Genomic DNA, 14094 nt, shown 5'->3' on the forward strand with positions numbered 1-14094 from the left:
ACACCAGAAAATGGGCTTCACACATGGTACCCATGTCGAGAATCGAACCCGGGTATCCGGCGTGACAAGCGAACGCTTTAACCACTTTGCTACCCGACCGCCCTTGACTCTTGAGAGTAGGAGGAGATGGTAATGTGACTGTAAGCCTTCCAGCAGCTTTGGTTGTATGATCCCCAGGGAGCTGAGATGAAATTCTAGTTTACACTGATCCATTTACCGGGGTAATAATGCAGCGCTGTGAGGATACATCAGTTGGGTGTATTCCACGTCCATTATATTAATTTAGTATATATATATTATTACGGTGGGGCTGAAATTATTCCAGTGAGCCGAGAGGTCCAAGCGTCAATCCATCCATTCCACGCTCTACTGTCCGTTGTTTAGATGAATTTATTGCTTCCAAGTGAGAGTGGGTTTAACGCCGCTTTTAACAGTATTATGAGTTATAACACGGCTTGTTAGTTTAATATAGGAGGAAAGCCCGAATTGATGCGGGTCGCAGACGTTTACCATAAGCATGGGTATGGTAATGGTACCGACAAAACTGGCGAACCGGTAGTCGAACACCCAATGATAGGTATTGGGCGTACCCAAGGGACGTAACTCGGCGAATAGGGGCGCCTTCGATAACTTGGCCCACCCTGCTCACAACTGACTGATGACGTCATCTTGTTTGACAAGGAGGAATAAAACTCATGACACTAACCATATTTTATAAACATATATTTATTTCAAAAATAAATTCCCATATTCTAAATCTTGAATAAAATTGTTCTGTTCTGCGTACTGCGTACAAAGCGGTTTGAACGTAGCCCCTGAACGAGGTCCTGATCTGTGCGTTTACCACCACTGATCGTAATGCGCAATAAGCGCTAGCATGTATGGCGTTTGAAGCTATATAATGTTTTACGTGATGTTTGCTCTATATACGGCTTTTCATTGAACGATAGGTCGGTCACATGACCGCGAAATTGACGTTCATAAGTGTATGGACGACAAAATTTGACGGTCATACGTTTTCACGAGACCGTATTCTTAAAATGACGAAAACACTACTTACACACTCCAGGGGGAACCCCTGAGATTTCCCTAGCACGAAAAACGTTGTTTCTGATTATTTAGACCTTTTAATCTTGAACTCAGCGTTTTAGCATACATGGAGAAACGTCGGAGACTTTGACTGCATGATCGTTCACGAATACCCTCGCTACGACCCATCCTAGTGAACAAAACGACGAAATACACATTCGTGTCTAGACTGACAGTGACTGTCTACAACAATCTATGAATTTACCTTAGTATCTATTTGACACATCTTTATAATCACCTGATGACCAACACATGTAACCGCCACAGACTCATTAACAACTTCGGAAATCTCTCCCGTCACGTTATTAGTGTCGGCCATTTTGACGTCTTGTACTTGATGTAAAGGGGGCGGTCGGGTAGCCCAGTGGTTAAAGCGTTCGCTCGTTACGCCGAAGACCCGGGTTCGATTCCCGACATGGGTACAATGTGTGAAGCCCATTTCTGGTGTCCCCCCGCCGTGATATTGCTGGAATATTGCTAAAAGCGGCGTAAAACCATACTCACTCACTCACTTGATGTAAATGTATTACGACGCGTTGTCTTTTGACTGAGGTTAGTCTTAAAAGGCCTTTCTCCTCCATTGATATTATTCGAATACATGCCTTGTAAACAGATGTTCATGGAGTAGGCTAGAGAGCATGCTGAGCATAAATACTCTCACGTCACCTCTCTTTTTACAGCTGGTTGTTGTCAGTGTAACAAAAAGTCCTATTTCATTCCAGGTACAAACTAGTGATAAACCACTATAAGAATTGACCTTCACTTTGTGTGAGCTCATTGTAGTATGAATCTTAGTGAAGGAATGCATTGATCATGGTACAGACGTCTCACTCAATGGTATACATGTACATGTATTGAAATGAAAACATATAATACTTATAATGAAGTCACATGCCCGAAGGGATCATCTTCCTGGGGTAAGCATGTCCAGTAGCCTATTCTAGTTTCGTTTCCACCTTTGCCAGATACTGTGGCAATCTGTCATTTTCGTGTCTGTCAAGGATCAAATCTTTTCCTTACCTGATCGACCAGGTTGGCATCATCGTCAAGCCATTCGAAATAAGAACAGCGATCTGATTGGATATCGGGTTTTAATCACAAAGGAACACAACTCGTGTTCAACACCACGATCGAGCCAAGAAGAGTAGACTTGGAATGGCATGGTTAGAAACTAGGCTCTCATACAGGCTAGTGGACACGCTTGCCCCGGGAAGATGGCAGGCATTGGTGATAACTGTTGATAGAATCCAGTACTGTTGACAATAGGTGATGGAAATCGCCCCAGACGTTCACCTCAACAAGGGACATCTTCAGTTTCTTGACCTTACCAGTTACCTCGTTACTAAATATATCGCACAGACAACTTAGTTTCCAATTCGTGAGTAATATTGCGATGATTCGTCATATGAAAGGTAATCAGTTCATATTTGCCTCTGGGATGAAGACTGTTACGTAGCCTACTCGCGTCTTTCAACGCCGATATAAAGATTGTTCTCTGGTCTAACGAAACCTCCCTTTTCCAGTTTCACAGAAGCCTGAAAATGCAAACAGAAATACCTTTCAAAACGTACAATGTAATCAACAAAACGCCCCATAGAACAATAGTATTCAATATAGTTCACCATGGTTAAGATGCTAAGCGTAAAGTCATAAAGAAGAGAGAGATATGTTGAGACACCGAAAATGACCCTTTTGTCTTAATACCACGTGTAAATACAAAGAAGACGTAAACAAATATATTTTTTTAGACAAAATGACATCTTCGCCTTAAAAGGGTAATAGAAACACCAGATTTCAAAAATAAATAACAGAAATAACATTAAACATATATGTTTGTTTATTGTGGAAAAAATAGTTTCCATTATGACAGCCCTGCCGTGGATCGGAACCGCTTGAATTGTAATACAAGTGTCAGGAGAAAATGTTTACAATTAACCATAGCGGACATCTTCCCGAGACAAGGAAGTAAACTGACTATAAAAGTACAGTTTCCGCACTTGTCGAACTAGGCTGGAATTATGGAGTCATATTTTGGCTGGACTAACGAATCTATGCAAAGCCTAATCAAATTCGGTTTACGAAACCGACATCCGGTTCGTAATCTGCAGTGCAGGTTTCAGTCGATTGCAGGATTTGCAATGCATGTGTACCGCCAACACGGCGTCAACAGATATTTTCCAAATCTTTTCATGTTTTTAATCAAGGTGCTCACGTGATTTGATGCACTTCGCAAAGGAAAACCCGTTTTATTACAATATAGATTTTGATTACCGATTTGATCGTCTTAACTGGGCGCCGCCATTTTGTTTGCAGCAAATGCAAGTAATATGAGAGATGGAATCTAATTGGTCAATTAGAGGGTCACGGAAGGGACATAACTCGTAATCGCCACTGGTGGCGCTACGATCGATCACAGAAATTCCATCGTAGTTCGGCAAGGGTAAAAACTTGACTTTTAAAGTCGGTTAACTCCCTTGCCTCGGGAAGATGCATAGGTGACGACAGATGCGACGGGTGACAGGGCTTATAGTCAGGTGAGCTAACGAAAGTGTGGAAATAATGGTGGCTACGGGTTAAACAACTGACCTCTGTCTCCGGGCTCACAACAAACCGGAAGTTCTGCACTAACGCCACTATCGCCATCTTGGCTTCCAACAAGGCCAGCCTCATGCCCAGACAGTTCCGGGGCCCGACGCCAAACGGCATCCACATGTAGTTGTGAAGCTCATGCTTATTCTCGGGGAGAAACCTGGATAATGTAAAGTGAGTTGTGTTTAACGCCGCATTGAACAGTATGTTCATGGCGTGTCAACTTAATTTTGGAGGAAATGATGCATAGCCCGATGTTTCCTACTTTGGGTGAAACCCACGAGCACGGTGCTGACAGACCTGGAAACATAATCGGGATGAACCAGGATTCAAACCCACAATCATAAATTTCTGGAATGCCTAATGGACGCATCTGTGCCATGAATTTCTGCGCCGTCCGATTTTGATAGAGAGGAACGTTATTGTACTTTAGTCCTATTGTTAAAAATACAATGCAATAAGTAACAGCACAGTGATTGGTAGAAATGAAAGACATGTTTAGGAATATTAAGTAAAAGACCATTCAGCCATATATACATGTACCCCTCAGCTCATTCTACCTGTCAGAGACCGCCTCCGTGGTCTAGTGGTAGAGCGTCTGCCCGGAGAGCGGAAGGTCCGGGGTTCGATCCCCGACCGCGTCATACCAAACGACGTTAAAAGATGGTACTTGTTGTTACCCTGTCTGGCGCTCGGCATTAAGGGGCTAAAACAAGGACTGGTCGGCTCGGAGTCAGTATACTGTGTCTGAGTGGGGTATTCATGTTAAACTGCGGCATGGTATCTCAGTGAGCTAGCACTATAAATCGGCATTAGTCCGGACGAGTAAAAGCAGCCACACAAACACAAACACGTACATGCACGTCGCTATAAAAGTGCAATAATCTTGGACGCGACGTTAAACCCCATTTCACCTCACCTCACCTACCTGTCAGGGTCGAATTTTTCCGGATCGGACCAGAACTCTGGATCGTGCTGTATGGCGTACACCGGTATGATGATAGGCAGGCCGGCGGGGATGTGGTACCCGTTGATGGTGGTGCTCTTGGCTGGAACTCGCGTGATCCTGGAAGAGACGGAATTCCAGGTTTGTAAATGGGGTACAGCATACGTCACCCATGACGATCCGGGGAAGAATAGGTCTTCAGCAACCCATGCTTGCCGTAAAAGGTAACTATGCTTGTCGTAAGAGGCGACTAAAGGCTTCGGATGGTCAAGCTCGCTAACTTGGTTGATACATGTCATCGATCCCAATTGCGTGGATCGATGGTCATGGTGTTCATCACTGGAATGTCTGGGTCAGACACGATTATTTACAGACTGCCGTCATATAGCTGGCATATTGCTGAGTGCGTCGTTAAACAAAAAACAAACAAACAAAACAAGTATTCACTAACCAATAGTCAACGAAGCATACGTAATATATTCTTCCACAAACAAAGTATATGGAGTGAATGCTGTCCTTCCCACTCAACAGCTAGCTGCAAGAGATGCATCATAACGACCAAGCAGGGTGTTGATGCAAAAGGCTTTTGTTTAGTATTATGAAGTAGTAGTTACGTCAGTCTTACATGCACAAGAGGTGAGGTGAAATGGGGTTTAACGTCGCGGCCAAGATTATTGCACTTATATAGCGACGTGTGCATGCACGTGTGTGTGTTTGTGTGGCTGCTTGTACTAGTCCGGACTGATGCCGATTTATAGTGCTAGCCCACTGAGATACCATGCCGCAGTTTAACATGAATACCCCACTAAGACACAGTATACTGACTCCGAGACTACAAATCCTTGTTTTAGCCCCTTAATGCCGAACGCCAGACAGGGTAACAACAAGTACCATCTTTTAACGTCTTTTAGTATGACGCGGTCGGGGATCGAACCCCGGACCTTCGGCTTTCCGGGCGGACGCTCTACCACTAGACCACGGAGGCGGTCCATGCACAAGAACGATATGTATGTAGGTGTAGGAAGCGTCTGCCTGGGGCTCCACCGACCTGGTTGCCGGAGGGTAGAGTCTCAGAGTCTCCAGGAACACGTTCTCCAGATACTGCAGCTTCGTCACCTCGGCATACGTGGGCTTCTTCTACATAAACAGAAGTATACACGCTGAGGCAAAAACATTTCCCGGATGTAAATCAAATGAGACTTGAAAATATATTTTTCTGAATGTCTAAATGGGAGAAGTGAATTCAAAATATCTTTTTCGCAAACCGATCTGGTACATATGAGGGCGGACATCACTGGCATACCGTTGGCGGATACTAGCATGTCTGTTGCCACATTTAAGAAAATACACTTATCAAAACTAAAATTGGCGTCAGATAGATTTCTTTGAAGAATCTTCTGAGTGTGGGTGTCATTATCTACTGGATAATGGATCCCACCTGGATATCGGTCAGTCGGATCCACTCGGCTTATTCCGCTAATGACATAATATCTCGGGCAGCAATGGAGTAGTGATATTTCATGCATTTACTGTGAGCGTGTAACGCCAAATCCCGCCGCATACTCGTTTACCAGGACGGACCTTTTTGAAGAGAGAAATGGTGTTTAACATAAATTAGGTTTAAACCTGGATCACAGGTTGTGTGATTACAACATCAACGTGAGTCCTTATCGACTGGAACAGCCTCTCTTGGATCACAGTGTGGGGTACTTACACCACCAATGTGTGTCCTTTTCGACGGGCACAGTCTCTCTCTCGAATCACAGTGTGGGTACTTACATCACCAATGTGAGTCCTTATCGACTGGTACAACCTCTCCTGGATCACGGGGTGTTTGGCCAAGAGATAGGCGGTGAAGGTCAGAGCATTGGAGGTGGTGTCGTAGCCGGCAAGGAGGAAGATGTGGGAGTTGCAGAAGATCTCGTAGTTTGTCAAACCTGAAATATAAACACGATACACCTACACGTACGTCACATCCGGGTAAACGCAGACACTAACACAGCCAAGTGTAGTGTTGGTATTTTGAAGGTGGTGGCTATGCGTGGTCTTCGTCCATATTGACACACACATTTCATATTTGATATCTGACATCATAGGGAGGGACCTGCGCCCCACCCCCCCCACCCCCCCCCCCCCCCCCCCCCCCACCACCCCTGCCCCCACTCTCCATTGGAAAATCAAATGTAGTAATTTGTAGGCAGTAAAACTGACAAAGAGAGGAATTTCATATGTTGGACCCCCTCTTAAAAAAATGATGGATCCGTCCTTGGTCATTTTCTTTGAAACAGGACCATGATGTGTCACTGTCAACAATTACGGTAAAGGGAGTCCATTACTTTTTACTGTGTTTTCTGCACGTTCAAAGAACAAGGTTTATATTTTGGATGTTCCCTTTATGGTGAGTACCTCGCTTCTTGAAGTACTTGAAATCAAGCGTGGTCTCTGTATCTTCATCAGAATCATCATCCGGGTCTCTTGCAGACTCCTCCTTGTGGGTGTCCAACATCGCCTGCAGGATGTCACCGTGACCCTGTGCGGTGACATGTACTACATAAGCCAGGTTGTGAGATTTATGATTATCTTTTAACCGTTCAGTGGTGGATAAGTGACATAGGGTTAGTGATATAAGTGAGATACGTGTTTAATGTTCTTGGAATGCATGAAGGCAGAATCCCCAAACTTGCTTATGATACGCTTGTACATTAAGATGACATGGGCAAAGTAACATGGACATCACATATTAGAAACCTTTTGCTTTCTCGCGGCTACGACTTTGTATGGGTGAACCAAACAGTTGGTGGTTTCTAACTCTTCTTGAAACAATTTTGTGAACAATCTATAAATATGTTTTACCAAGATTGTATTCCAGTCTAGAAAACAGCTCAAAGTATGACTTGTAAAGAACTTTTAAGAGTCTTATTCAACCCAAAAAATATTTAACATTAACACCAATAACCCTTCGACGTCCATTTATTCAATTTATGTTTGGATCTTTATATCTCATGCTGAATGAAGGAAGAGAAATGTTCACTGAAAAATCAAAGAGGTTATGCCCATTACGTCATTCAGCTATAGAAAATAAAATTCATTTTACTTTTACGTCCTTATTGTGATCTAACAAACAAGTTTATAGCAGAGCGCTATCTGTCATATCATCATGCTTTCATTTCTCTTCTCTTTTCAAAAGATGCTGCTGTTGCATTAAAACTGGCTGTATATGTTAAAAATGCAATTTCTCCCATAAACGAATTGTTAAACATTAGTATATATCCGAATATGTGAAACTACTTACATGTAATTTCCTTTGTATATGGACCTTACATGCAATAAATATCTATGACTTTGACCAGATCCATCAGCTGTAACCTCTACGCTACCCCACCGCCCTATACGCCAAAGACTAAGTGGAAAGCCTCATATTATAACATATTCTCCCAATCATGTTGTGCGAGGAGAGTGTGGAAGATACCCACTGTACATTTCTGCGTATAAACGCTGTATAAAATATTGGTGTAAACTTATGTCCCTACCAAATTCACGATATCCTAAGAAAAGTTATGATATGTTATTTCAGCTAGCCACACATGGTAAAACTAATTGGGCTACAAAAGTCAAAACTCTTTTATACAGCCTTGGATTTGGATATATATGGGAGAACCAATATGTTATTTGCCCCGAATCATTTATTTCCGAATGTGAAGATCGGTTAAAATTTGCTTACGAACAGGACTGGCATTGGTCTTTAGCAAATAGTTCTAAAATGTTCCATTATACACTTTTCAAAAATTCATTCAGTCTAGAGTTGTATTTGTCTGCTATCGCTATCAACAAATTTCGTGTTGCACTAGCCCAGTTTCGCTGTAGCTCCCACACTCTCCACATTGAGACTGGTAGATACGTTAATACTCCACGAGAGCAGAGATTGTGCAATAGTTGCAACCAAAGATATGTCGAGAATGAATATCATTTTTTATTAATTTGTAACGCTTATGATGAACTTCGTCTTCAGTATTTACCACAGAAGTATTTTGTACATCCTACTCTTGCCAAATTCAATATGCTTATGGCGGTAAACAATGAAACTGTAATTAGAAATGTTGCAACTTTTATATACCATGCTATGAATATTAGACTCCAAACACTAACCCTATAAATGTTAATGATGGACCGAATATTGTACCATGGGCCGCTGGCCTACACATGTACATGAATAAAGAATAAAAAATATTATAACATATTATCGGATTTGGAGTGTGTGAGTTAATAAGTTAATTCGCCGCATAAATTTCGGCGTCGTTGAAAATGTGAACAGGACAACCCTGTAGTGAACGACGACCTTGGCCCACTTGCACGAACAGATCTTGGCGCTACGACTATCGTAAGTCTGTGATAGAGTCGTAGACGATCGTCGTAGTGCTAGATCGCTTACTGCAAGTGAACCCAGGTCAGGTTGCACAAGAATGCCAGGTCACTCCTAGTGTTCTTCAGTAGACAGTCACCGCGTATGGCTAGAAGACTGCTAACGCCGCGTTATTCAATAACCACTCACTCACTCTTCAGTGGACACACATCCATGTAGTATTCCACCCTGTTATAACTACGTCAGTCGGATCCCATGACAAGCACGAAGCAACCTGCCTCCTCCACCCGAATCTCATTAAAATCAGGTCTCTCTACTGCTAAACAAAGATCTGATAACATCCAAATACAGGTCACGTCAGAACCTTTCGCGAACTTTGAAGGACCAATCATATGACTAACAAGAAGTCGGGATTAGCCATTCAGAAAGCCGTTTTTTCGCTCATTACGGCACCAGTTTCAAACTGGTGACTTCCATTCCAGACTACGCTTTGAAAATAGTTTGACAAAGTTCTCGATTCAAAATTTGAAAACCGAATAAAATACCTTCTGGAATGTCTAACAGGTGGTCGATATTGTATGGCAGCACTTCACACGGGTTATGCAAAATCTCAGATGTTTATGCTACTGAAGCGAGAGATAGACGCTGATTTTGACGGAATCAGTCGTACAGCCCGTAACTGTAGTTCGGAATAACTCGTGTTAACGTTTTCGAGGTTGCATGATTAAAAAAACACACATTCCGACTGTCATTTTTCTGATCTGGTAAGCGACGCTCTGATTGGTCTGATGAGAGGTCGTTCTGGCGTGACCCATATAAATGGGATGTCCTGAGACAATTGTTTAGCGGAAGCGAGAACTAAGATCTGATTTTAATGAGATTGCCTCCACCCCATAATGCCTGCGATGATTTTATATTGGAGTACTCACGGAGTCGGGGTTGTTTTTTCTGTCCTCGATCACCTGTTTTATCATAGAACGGAACTTGGCCTTGTCCTTGTCGGTGTCCAGAATCTGGAAGTCCACCTTCTCAAACACGGACTTGGTGAATGGAAACAGCACTGAAAGTACCAGTTTCAACTTCAACCGTAAAGGAATCCACACATAGACCACATGATAAAAACAGTATTAGTTCTTTTTAGATTCAGTATGCGATACGACCCTTATATTAATATAAGTCAATATGCGATTTGTATGCAGTTTCATTGAATACATGTTCAGCAGTTCATATTCTGAAATATCCAAATGACTGTTTCACAAGAATGGTTGGTTGGTTTGTTGTTTAAGGCGGCACTCAGCACTATTCCAGCTATATGACGGCGGTCTGTAAATAATCGAGTCTGGACCAGACAATCCAGTAATTGACATCATGAGCCTGGATCCTCGCAATTGGGATCGATGACATGCATCAACCAAGTCAGAGAGCCTGACCACCCGATCCCGTTAGTCGCCTTTTACGACAGGCATAGACGCCTTTTACGGCAAGGATGGGTTGCTGAAGACCTATTCTACCCAGGATCTTCATCAGAGATTTGTTTATAGCGTTTGTTGATAATATGATTATATTATTCAGAACACAGGTTACCAAAGTGCTAACGAGATCTCGCGTGATTGGGTCAAGTAACAACATGTGACTCACGTGTAACAAGGAAGATAAATGGGAAGGTTAGCTTCATTGCCTTCCGGCAGTAGGTGACGAAGACGTTGTCGGAGTTGGACTGGCTGTCGAGGTCGATGCTGAAGCCGGTGTTGGCGATCACGTCCATGGTGTAGCAACCCATCAAACTGTATCAAGAATAATTTGTTTGGTTTTTGTTTGTTTAACGCCACACTCAGCAATATTCCAGTTAAATGACGGCCGCCTGTAAACCATCGAGTCTGGATCAGGCAAACCAGTGACTGATATCATGAGCAGCCCCCATGCCCTCGGTTTACGATGACACGCAATCCAGTCACCGAGCCTGACCACCTGATCTATTAGATCGGCTTTAACGGGATTGGTTAGTATATCTAGGAAAATCATAATATATACATAGAAATTAATAGCATTGTCTGATTTTGATGATGACTTTGTTATTTCCAATGTTAACACGTTATGATCATGATTCCTAGCTTCCGCCCTGATCGAGTCTTACTGTTTCAGTTCGATGTTTTTCTTCTCCCCTGCATGTTTATCCACGTTCCTGACCAGCAACTGTGTACATCTCTCTATCAGGACCATCATCTGCCCAAACCACATCAGAAATCTTCATTCAAACATTACACTTTGTCAGTTTACAGGACGGGGGCACGGGTGGCCCAGTCGTCTAAGGCGCCGCGATTCGCTGTGCAGAGTTGCGTCCCTTAGGCACGCCAGAAACCTATGATTGTGTGTTCGAATCACGGTTCGCCCCGTTTCTAGGTTTGTCAGCACCATACCCGTGCTCGTGGGTTTCACCGAAGGCGTAAACGTTTGAGACCTGCATCACTTCGGGCTTTCCTCCCACATTAAGCTGAGACGCCGTGATATGACTGGAATACTGTTAAAAACGGCGTTAAACCCAACTCACTCACTCTCAGTTTACAGGACAAAATCATCCTGAAACAAAGATTCTCAATAGCCGAGATACAATGCTATAGAGTTATGCCCCTTAGCTGGCAACGGGAACTGGTAACGACTTTGAAGTCCCGATTCGGAATTATTTGTACCATAGATGCGCAGAACATCCTTCGAAATTCACGCTCCACCGACACCACTACATTGTGCGGAGGACATGTAAATATCCAATGATGGTAGTCCACATTTGCAAGAAGCATTTCGGGTTCTACAATTATAAACCAGTTCTCACTGCTTCTATTTTGCTACAAATTAGAACTAACAGAAAATATTAACACAGTAAAAAATGTTTTGTCAAGTACAAACACTGAGGACAAATGAAAAAAAGCCGATTTTCTAAGGATGCAGTATCGTTTGCGTGCCTGTCCCTCGGGACACACGCACCGTCCCCTACACACCCTCATAGAACTGAAAAATGTATCAGTTGCAGCGTGAACCAGAACGAAACCCAGCTTACTCACACACACCTTATAGCCAATAAGCCGTAAAAACACATTTCGTATTCCTATAAGCTAACCGAATCACTTGTCTACCTATTTCAAATTTACAACTGAAAATACCCCTTGGTCGGGGTTTGTCTGTATGCATTGAGTTGTGCTAAGATGTCAGTATAAGTCTTTACTTGTATGATTGTTCCTGTCAACTGTCACCTGTTTGAGTGTATACGTATATATTTGACTATGTACATTTGTCTTTGTATATTTGCCTGTATATATGTTTGAATATATACATACATGTTTGAGTTAATCTGTACATAATTGCCTGTATATGTTTACCTGTGTGGATAAAGATGTATGGGTTTGTCTGTGTATTTTACCTGTACATGTTTTTATGTATATACACACGTTTGAGTCTGTATATATGGACATGTCTATGTAAACTCCCTTGGTTAGGTTCACCTGTACATATTTTCTTTATTTTGAGATATACTTACAAAGTGTATTTTCTCTGTTTGAATTTAAATGTAATGAAGGTAGTATTTACCTGTTGGTGTCTACCTACACTAAGGGTAGTATTTACCTGTTGGAGTCTACCTACACTAAGGGTAGTATTTACCTGTTTGAGTCTACCTACACTAAGGGTAGTATTTACCTATTGGAGTCTACCCACACTAAGGGTAGTATTTACCTGTTTGTGTTTACATGTAACGTGGACAGTATTTACCTGTGTGAGGTTACCTGTAATTAAGGCAGTTTGTGTTTACATGTAACGTGGACAGTATTTACCTGTGTGAGGTTACCTGTAATTAAGGCAGTATTTACCTGTTTGTATTTACCTGTAATGAAGGTAGTATTTACCTGTTTGAGTTAACCTGTACTGAAGATACTATTTACCTGTTTGTGTTTACATGTAACGTGGCCAGTATTGATCTGTTTAAGTTTACCTGTAATGAAGGCAGTATTTACCTGTTTGAGTTTACCTGTACTGAAGGCAGTATTTACCTGTTTGAGTTTACCTGTACTGAAGATACTATTTACCTGTTTGAGTTTACCTGTAATGAAGGCAGTATTTACCTGTTTGAGTTTACCTGTACTGAAGGTAGGGCTGAGGACACAGCGCATGAACTTCCAGTGTTCGTCGTAGATCTCAGCGATGCAGTCCATCACGATCTTCGGCACAGGACCGAACGTCTGACACAGACATGCAAATAAGCAACTACTACAAGTCTTAGGTGACGTGTGTGCTAAAGTATCAAAAACCGCATTCATTCATTCGACGAGTGCTTAAATTGAGACTCAGCTCGATCCAATTGACTGACCTACCAAGTTTGATTCAAGCCATTCAAAATCCACTCAATTTGTCTGTACTGTAAATATAAAACCTCAACGCCAGAGAGTAATAACTCTCAATTATCCCATAAAACAGATCCCATCGGCCCTAAAAGACAAAATAGGGGTGAACATTATATGAATGGATACTAAAAGCCAGTGATGACGCCAGGTGTTCACGAAAAGCTTAATTTGGGTAAAACTAAATATGTACAATTAATCTATGACTATTAAGCAGTTAATAATGATGTGTATATTTATGATGATCCATGCCCTAAAGAGTGCTCAAAAAAGCATTCACTCGCTCACTCAAGATCCATGAGCACTCACCGATCTGTTGACAAAGTTAGAGAAGTCCTTCACACAAATCTGTTTGATCATGGCGGGGTCTGAGACGAGGAGGGAAGGGATTCGACCATGAAAAACGCTGAAATGGGAACCAGTTTGGAGTTGGTTGAACGCCGCTTTGGGCAGGATTGCAGTTATATCATGGCGTGCCAGCTCGATGGGGGAGGGACGCCCGGAGTGATGCAAGGTTTAGTTTGTCGCTTTGGTAAAACCACCCAACACGTGTACGTGGCTGACAAGCCGGGAAACATATTCAGGGGAAAACGGGATTCCAAAACAGGGAACTGTGCCCATGTGCCCCGAACTATCTTTAAATTCTATGGTTTAATACAGTAATTATACTAAAAAGCAAAGCATCAAAGATGTCTGTTGATAACTGAATAACATGTATGATGACT

General features: G+C 42.4%; 1 protein-coding gene across 2 annotated transcripts; it reads right to left on the reverse strand.

Moving 5' to 3' along the window:
• Window positions 1–750: 750 nt before the first annotated feature.
• LOC139459780 (cytochrome P450 3A41-like) lies at window positions 751–13770 on the reverse strand. 2 transcript variants are annotated; one of them, XM_071241444.1, is made up of 11 exons: window positions 13679–13770; window positions 13094–13210; window positions 11119–11207; window positions 10623–10768; window positions 9914–10044; window positions 7031–7154; window positions 6404–6561; window positions 5673–5761; window positions 4607–4744; window positions 3676–3838; window positions 751–2624 (listed from the first exon to the last, which is right to left on the reverse strand). In XM_071241444.1, the coding sequence occupies exons 1-11, from the start codon at window positions 13727–13729 to the stop codon at window positions 2547–2549; spliced, it is 1284 nt and encodes a 427-aa protein (XP_071097545.1). In that variant the 5' UTR covers window positions 13730–13770; the 3' UTR covers window positions 751–2546. The 2 variants fall into 2 exon arrangements, with proteins under 2 accessions (XP_071097545.1, XP_071097547.1); XM_071241446.1 differs by lacking the exons at window positions 13094–13210; window positions 13679–13770 and adding an exon at window positions 12986–13002.
• Window positions 13771–14094: the final 324 nt, after the last annotated feature.

The sequence above is a fragment of the Haliotis cracherodii genome, unplaced genomic scaffold, assembly GCF_022045235.1.
Source record: "Haliotis cracherodii isolate W230 unplaced genomic scaffold, xgHalCrac1.p SCAF_13, whole genome shotgun sequence".
Lineage (NCBI taxonomy): Eukaryota > Metazoa > Mollusca > Gastropoda > Lepetellida > Haliotidae > Haliotis > Haliotis cracherodii.